At 36.0% G+C, this 8,292-nt stretch overlaps 1 protein-coding gene across 6 annotated transcripts in view; it reads left to right on the forward strand.

The window, feature by feature from the left end:
• The first annotated feature begins 484 nt into the window (after window positions 1-484).
• The window catches only part of ETV1 (ets variant 1), a 67,141-nt gene continuing 59,333 nt past the window's right edge, over window positions 485-8,292 (forward strand). For 3 of the 6 annotated variants that reach the window (XM_009894936.1, XM_009894939.1, XM_009894937.1), the window contains exons 1-3: window positions 485-529; window positions 1,316-1,403; window positions 3,181-3,228. In XM_009894936.1, the coding sequence (XP_009893238.1) occupies window positions 485-529; window positions 1,316-1,403; window positions 3,181-3,228 (181 nt within the window). Of the gene's footprint in view, window positions 530-1,315; window positions 1,404-3,180; window positions 3,229-3,694; window positions 3,756-8,292 lie in introns of those variants that run through there. The other 3 variants (XM_009894940.1, XM_009894942.1, XM_009894941.1) reach the window with 1 other exon arrangement.

Raw genomic sequence — 8,292 nt, forward strand, 5'->3', positions numbered from 1 at the left:
TGGAGCGCTGGTGGGCGAAGGGGCGGGCCTGCCACTTTGCGCGGATGGCCCGGGGGGGGATGCGGCGGGGGGAGAGCGTAAATAAAACCTCTGCTTCTCTCGCCCTGCCTGCTGCCGCCGCCGCCGCGAAGTGCTTTTGCTCCGTGTTTTCCTGGCAGGAGCGTGTAACCCAGGTGAAGGCAGAGAAGGGAGGGTTGGTTTTATGAATGGGACTCTTTGAGGTTAATTAGCTATGCAAATTCAAGCAGTTCATTCATGTTTTTCTTCTTTTTTTTCTCTCTCTCTTTTTTCTTTCTTTTTTCTTTCTTTTTTTCTTCCTTTTTTTCTTTCTTTTTTCTTTCCTTTTTTTTTTTTTTTTTTTTTAAATCTAAAAGCCATCTTGTATTCCCCTCTAGGCTGATTGGAGTCCAGATCCCGAGGAAATCTCCAGATCAAATGCCCAGTAAATAAAACACTGAGCTAAGACTTGTGGAAGAGCTGCAGAATGGATGGATTTTATGACCAGCAAGTGCCTTACATGGTCACCAATGTGAGTGATCAGTTCAAAGTTGGTGTTTATAAACTTGACTCCGACTTGTTTCTGTGGGGGAGTTTTGCAGACAGAGTATCTGCTTTGTTACCGCTGTAGGGGCGACTCTTCATCTGGGAGCTTTGCCTGCAAGATGAGCCTGTCGTCTTAGTTATTTCAATAAAGCATCATGTTCTTTTAAAGGCAGTTTCGGGATGATTAAAAAATCATGCACATGATTAGCGGATGAGAGAGGCAAGAGCAGCAGCAGCTGCATTCAAAGTTTCTGGCTCCATTTGCCTGCAACGCTCAGAAGAATGAAGTTGAGGCAAACGTTAAGATTTTTTTTTTCCTTCTTTTTTTTTTCCTTTTTCAGGACTTTGCAAACAATGTTACAAGCAACACAGGGAAACAAAGCAGTCTGTTATAATCTCATATCTGCGTTCTCCTGTGTAGCTTATGCAGAGGGGATTTATGTGCTATTGTGTAGGTTTGTGTACTTTAGATGCTAAAAATACATGGTTGGTATTGTGTAGCTGCTTGAACGCATTATGTATGTATCTGTACAAATAGATGTCTACATAGATAGAAATATGTTGCATTTAGACACAGGAATCTTTTGGAGGATGTTAGGTAGGTGCCTAGCAATATCTTTTGCTAGAAATTGGAGGCTGCAAGACGACCATTTCCATGTTTGAAAATGTAAAGAATTCATGCCAGCTTTGAGTATTCTTGATTAAATGAAAAAAAAAAAAACAACCAACCAAACCTCAGATTTCTGAAGTAACTGATCTTTCCTGTTTATAGAATCCGCGTGGGAGAAACTGTAATGAGAGACCGACAAATGTCAGGAAAAGAAAATTCATTAACAGAGACCTGGCTCATGATTCAGAAGGTGAGGGCTTATTCCCCCCCCCCTTACTTACTAATGCAGAGAAGCTTTTTGAGAGCGATTTATTTATTTATTTTTGAGATAAATAGATCTAGATCAATCTGAATAAACAAGACAAGAAAATTGCATTTACTACTGCAAAACAAACTGGAAAAGGCAATAAACTCGTAAAGTTGATATTCTTTCCTTGACTTACTCTGTTGCATTTTAGGTACTGCTGCACATGTGGCACACGGATGTCATGCATTGAGGCCAAGCCTTTGCAGCATCTGACACAAGTCATGGCACCTGACTTTTTCACCTTCAAGCCTCTTGAGATTGAGGGCTTTTCCTCATTCCTCCCATCTTTTAACATCCTTTTCACTGGTGTGTGTTCACTGGTGGTTGCAGGAGCGAGAATGCCAGCGTGGAGACTGTTGGTTTTCAGTCTAGCTTTACTGTAAAGCTGTAGAGCTTAACTGTAGTCAGGCTCCTGGTGTCTGGTAGCCCGTTTCTATTGCTGTGTAACTCTGGTAGGGTTAAAAATCCTGGGAAATTTGGTTAAGGAAGTCTAGGGTGGACAAAGTTTTGGAGGGCCAAAGATTTGTAACTTAGTCCCATCAGTAACCACTCACATGATTGTAGCTTGAGAACTGTAGTCTAGCAATAGCTGTTAACACTTCTATAGGTTACAAGGTCAGTATAGATGCTATGCCTTACACGCCTGTAAGTATGTAAGACATACAGGAAGGTATGTAGGGGCTTACAACTTACCCCTGCTTAAATCTTACCTGGGTGAAGACACGCTGATACACTTTTCAAAATCCCTACTTACTTGTTTGGAAAAGTTTATTCTAGGGTAGATTGAAAAGAAAGCAACTCTGTGATTTTCAGTTAAATGATTTCCCAACATGAACTTGAGGTATCAGTCCACGGGATAAATGAATAGCCTCTGTCATTTGAGTGTATGTAAATAGTTGTCTGTCAGCATTCATAAAAGAGGAAGTCTCTCTCAAAATACAGTAAATTAAAAATAAACCATTTGTCAGTTCAAATATCCTACTTAGTAAACAGAATTTTCGTAACCGAGTTTCTGAGCTTTGCAAGTAAGCTGCATGCTGCTCTGCTTTGCACCCATTATAAGCAATTGATTTCAGTGAATTGCAAAAAAAGATAAGCTGCTGCAGAACTTAGTCCGTGGAGAAAGTAACTTCACTTTAAAGAAGTGTAGTGAGTACAGCGTAGAGGAAATAGTGGTGATTCTCTTGTCATACAAAGTAAAACATAAGGGGAAGTACAAAAGACTTCCCATTTCTGTTTGGTATTGCAGCATCTCAGCTCTTTGCTTCAAAATTTTTGCATGCTAGTTACAACCCTACTAATAAAAATACTCAGTCATTGCTCAGGCAGAACTGCTGAAGTTCAAGAGAGCTTTATCTGGGGCAGATATTGCAGGAGGAGGCCCAGATTGTGTAGGGAGAAATAGTTCACCTGTAAGAAAGATTATAATTTTTAACCTTTCTGTGTATTGCTGAATGAGCCTTTTATACTACAGAACTTGGTTAAGATTCTGGTTATTATTTCAAGAGTTGATAACACAATAAGTACTCCTTTTTTATTAATAGGTGTAGAAAAATCATTAACTGCAACACAAAAATACCTACTTTGTCTGTATATTTGACTGCCAAAACAGAATTCATGTACATTGTTCTTCAGGAAAAAATGTATTTTCAAACTTATTTTAATGTTATGAAGAGATTAAAGGTGTGAGTCTTTTATCTGTGTCTTCATCTTTTTGCAGAACTCTTTCAAGATCTGAGCCAATTACAGGAGACATGGCTTGCAGAAGGTAAGGGAAAAAACTGCTTGTAAAAACAGGAAAAGCAACTCTGGAGGGGGGGGGGAAGAAAGAAAAAAGTCCTGAACTTGCTGTCTTAATGTTCAGCCCAATTAATTGAGCTCTAAAAGAGCCACCTCATGTGTCATGCATACATTAGAGCCTCTGATGAGTTTGTCTTTGGGGACTCTGGGGCTGCTCTACCCAGTGTCATCACAAATTACCAGGAGAAATTGCTTCCAGCTCACAATCACATCTGCTTTTGGCAAGAACTAATGCACCAAGACTTCAAGTTCTAAGCCTCTGTTCAGATTTTAATTGCAATTGATCAGGTTTATATTATTGTACCTCGAGAGACTACATACAGCCAGAACTGGGCTTGCTGTTTCCTTTAGAGCAGCACATATAATTATTTGGTGTTCTGGTGGAGTACTTTTCTGATGGCAGAAATTAGTTTCTCTGGGTTCATCGGGACGGGATGCTTCAAGATTTAAGTGCAAGTGTCTTCTTTCCACCTTGTTCACAACACAGAGCATTAGGTGTGTATGGAATACTTAAAAAGTACTATTTCTTTTGTTTTTTCTTTTTTTTTTTTCTGAAGCCTTTAAACATTTTGCATGTTATTTTTGTCTTCATATTTGTAGTTGTGAGATTGTGTACTCGGTGATTAGAAAACTGGCATCGGTTTGTTTTACACCTGCTTGTGCTTTTAAGTATTTCAAATAATCTTGCAGAGCACATTATACTGAAGAGAGAAGGTTTAAGAACAATAATGTAGAAATCTGAATTTAGAGTTGCTGTTGAGAGATTCATTTAACAATAACAAAAAATGAGCTGCTGCATTAAGAGAACTTTAACAAAATGCAAGGCACCTTTCTGCTTGTTGAAGTGTATTTGTACTCTTCAGCAATATTTTCTGATTTTTTTTCTTTGACATGTAGTATTCCAAGAATAAAGATTTTTATGCATTGTCTGTTCTTAATATTTCTGGTTGGAATATTTATGTAAACTGCATCTGAAATAAACATGATTTTGATGCAAGTTAACATAATCTCTCCAAATTTATCCTGATTTAAATGAATGTGAGTATTCACTTATGTTTAATTTTTGTCATGTACTGGACTATGCACAGTTGTTTATAGAATCGATGTTATGCTTTTTTTGGGAAAGGAGGAATGTTGGGGTGAACAGCTTGCTGCTGGTTTTCATAGAAAGAGGGAAATATTGCTGATGAGTACTTGCCTACTTACTGATTTTGTTTTAACAGCTTTATATATAGTTAGTCAAGTTCTTAACCTATAAGTAAGTTCTGGGGTATTGTTTATTTTGCTGACATTTTTATTTGCCGAGCTTTAGTTCTAGCTTGTGGTTATTCTGTATATAATAAAAAAGTCATCTTTAAGTTAATGGATCAGAGGATATATTTTTATGAATTAATATGGTTCTTTACTAATCATGGAAAAGATGATGCTCTGTACTAAGATCATATTTTGTAGTATAATGATCATCTGATCTGTACAGACTGTAACTGTCTCCCTGTGGTAATTTTCCTAAGGATCTCTTTATTTTGTATCATCTCATTCATTCTAACAAGCCAGAAGTATGTTAAAATACTACCCAAAAAGATACTGGTTTTTGATGGAGAGAAAAACTTTTAGTTTGATTTTTCACTGGCGTGGTTGTTCTTGCTTCTGAAAATGATTAAATTTCTTTGATCGTAAGTCAGAAAAATACAGGCAGATCCATAATGCATGTGCAGATAATAATGTAGGTTTGAAAAATAATATGGAATGTAAAACTGATTTAATCATTTCTGTGGGTGCATAAATTACTGTAATGGCAATTTTTATTCTGGAGGCACTGCTTATTTTAGACTAGAATGAGTTGTTTGAAAGCCTTTTTTTCTCTTTAGCTGAGTCTATTTCACTTAATAAATTTACATAGGTTTTGAGAGAGAAAGGTGTCTAGTCCTGTGTCAGCTAGGTTGAGAAACCTTTGTAAAAGCAGATAGCATCATCTGGTAAGTATTTAAAAATGGAAAAAAAAAAGTTGCCTTTTCATGTAGCTGAGGATAATAAAGCTGAAGAATGTTTTAACTTTGTTTTTCCATGTGATATTACAAATAAATATTACAGATTATTACAGAGTTCTAGAAATATTTTAAGAAACCTGTGTGTTTCAGGCCATGCCATGGTTTTAGCTGTTCCATAAAACACAAACTTTGCACAGCTTTACTGAAGCTGAAATAAAAAGTCAAGGTGAGAAACTCAAATATTGAGTTATTAACTTGATCCCGAATTTTTGTTATAAAAAACCCACCCAAACCAACTTTTAGTAGTCTTTATAATGTACTAGTGTTTGAGGATATTGTAGCTCTGCTCAAATGTCTACATGATTGAGCTCAGCCAGGAAACAGATTTTGAAATCAGACTTGTTTACCCATTGCTAGATGTGTCCATTTATGTTCTTCTGGACCTTCATAGGCTAGAAGTCTGCCAATTTGGCAGCATCAGTAATGTTTACATATTTCTTTTCATAATGCTCTTGAGCCAGGGAAATGACCATGAAATTTTAAAACATCTTGACCCTTTTTAAGAAAAGCAGTGGCAGCTGACCAGGTTTCTCCCACGAGTTCAGATCCCCACTGGGGAGTAACCAGGTCAAAAATCTACTTATTAGTTAGGAGAAGAAAGTGAGTTGCGTTTTGAGACACACAAAACATGCTTGTGGACTCCCCCCTACCCCCCGTAGCTACATCACATATTTTAGCCTGGAGATTTTAACAGTTAGTGTCACCTGTGAGAAGTTGGTGGTAAACAAGTAAACACAAAAGAAATGTATTCTTCTCGGATTGAAAATGGTGGGAGGTTCACATATATTAAAGAATTAATCCAAAATGTAAGTGGTTCAGTAACCTCTTTAATATTTTATTACTCCATAATTAACAAGCTGAATACTGCTTACAGAAAACTTAGAAATGTATTCCACTAGCTGTATACTAGATTTTTATGGAACTAAGTTTTGTGTCTTACTCTGTGTAGTTTTAAATATGTAGGAAAGAATCTAAATTCTTTTGATGTATAACTTACTCCGAATAAGGTTCCCTCATGTCAGTTGTTGTGCAGGATAGAAGATAGATTATAACTGTTTCGTGATGAAGTTGAAATTGGGAAGCCTTAAATAATTGTTTCAACCTTCAAACTTGACAGGAAATAGTTAAAATTGCCTATTGGTAACCAAGGCAAATATTGTTCAGATATTATCTTTTGTTTTATATTTAAATAACTTGACAGCAACATTTTGTCATGATAATATTATAAAATGACTTTATTGATTCTGTATATTTGGAATCAGATTGGTTTTGGCAGATAGCAATTGTTCGGTGACTTGAAAAAAAATGGTTCAAATATTAATCTAATGTTATCTCATCATGGTAGCTGTTACTTCTTATTCTGGAATCAGAAGAGAGAACAAATTCTTAGTGGGTGAAAGTCTCCTTTCCATTATGAAAGCGTTTAGTTTTGAGGGAATAACAGATTAATAAAAAAAACAGATTTTTCTTCAAAATCACTCTTTCAGGTACTAGTTCTCCTAGAGTTTGTTAAAGATACGTAAAAGGCATCCCAAGCAAAGATAAATAAGAAATCTAGATTTGTGTCTTAGCGCAATAGATAATATGCTTCTCAGATGGTAATAAACTGAAAAATAAGATATAATGTTCTTTAGGTCACTTGAAAGAAGATAAAAATATTAAGTGAACAGTAAGGGGCTTGAAATAATAGCTAACGGTAACGCGTTCACGCCTCTACTGTAGCTTAGCTAAATTGAGTGGATGGCTACTACAAGCTACCAGCATTTAAAAGTCAATTCTTGGTATCTGGAAGTAAGTTATTTCTCTCAGATAATTAATACCCAAATTTGGAATGAACTTTAGGAAATAAGTTTCTGCCCTCCATTCTCCTATCATGAAGGATGCACCAGCATCGCGGTGATGTCTAAGCTAGTGTTGACTTCTAGTTTATTTTTTAAATGAGTAGGATGAAAATGAGTAGTTTCTAGTTCTCAAAGGATTATTTTCAATTAAAGTAGTAGATCTTCAAATATTAGTCTAGTTAAAGTGACTTCATTTAAATCAGTGATGTGTAGCAGCTTACTCTAGCTAAATAGCTCTCTTCTGCCAAAAAGTTGTAAAATTTACTCACTGTAAGGCAAATGCTATGTAGCCATCTTCAAGAACTGTACACATTTTTATAGGAGCAAAAATAGTCAAGAAATAATTATTTAATACATCTGTGGCTGAAATCTGCCTGGTAGGGACACACACTCTAAAAAGCAGTGAAAGGTTTTTCATTTTGGAATTTGTAATACAGAGAATAGCTGCCTTTTCTTTTTTCTTTTTTCTTTTTTCTTTTTTTTTTTTTTTTTTCATTCTAGTGATCCAACAGATTTGGCTTTCAAATACTCATAACTCTTGATCTTAAATATCTGTGAACAAAAAAAGGAGAAAAGTTAGATTAGGCAAAATGGGAGGGAGGAAAGGGGTGCTCTTTTAAAAAGAAATCCAAAAGAAATAAAACCACCAGACATCTACAAGTCTGAAAGTCTGTGTAGTAATAAACTTTTTTAATGTTTTTCTTGTTTGCTGGAGAAGTAGATGCCTTTTACTCAAAATAATTTTCAAAGGCATAGTGAGGTTTTTGAACCATGAGGGATGTAGTGAAATGTTAAATGTGACTGTTCCTTTTAAGCTAACTTTTTTCTCATTTTTAGTATAGCAGCAAATGAAGAGCAGATTCTACAAACCCATCTTCATATTCCTAGGGATTATTCACATAAGGAAGAATTTTGAGATCTGGAGCTAGTTTTGAACTGCTCTTAAGTTTATTAGTCAGAGCATCTCACTTTATGTAAAAAGGGTTTTGGGTTGTTTTGACAGCAAATCCGGTGCTTATGGGAAATAATATTTTTTACCATCTTGAAATTTGTCACTGTTTTGCCTTCTGAATGCTCCTTTGTTAGAAACAGTTGTTCCCGTGGAAAAAAAAAAAAGCCAACAACCAAAACCACCCTCCCCCC

Source organism: Charadrius vociferus, unplaced genomic scaffold (genome assembly GCF_000708025.1).
Source record: "Charadrius vociferus isolate BGI_N301 unplaced genomic scaffold, ASM70802v2 scaffold181, whole genome shotgun sequence".
NCBI classification, from domain to species: Eukaryota; Metazoa; Chordata; class Aves; order Charadriiformes; family Charadriidae; genus Charadrius; species Charadrius vociferus.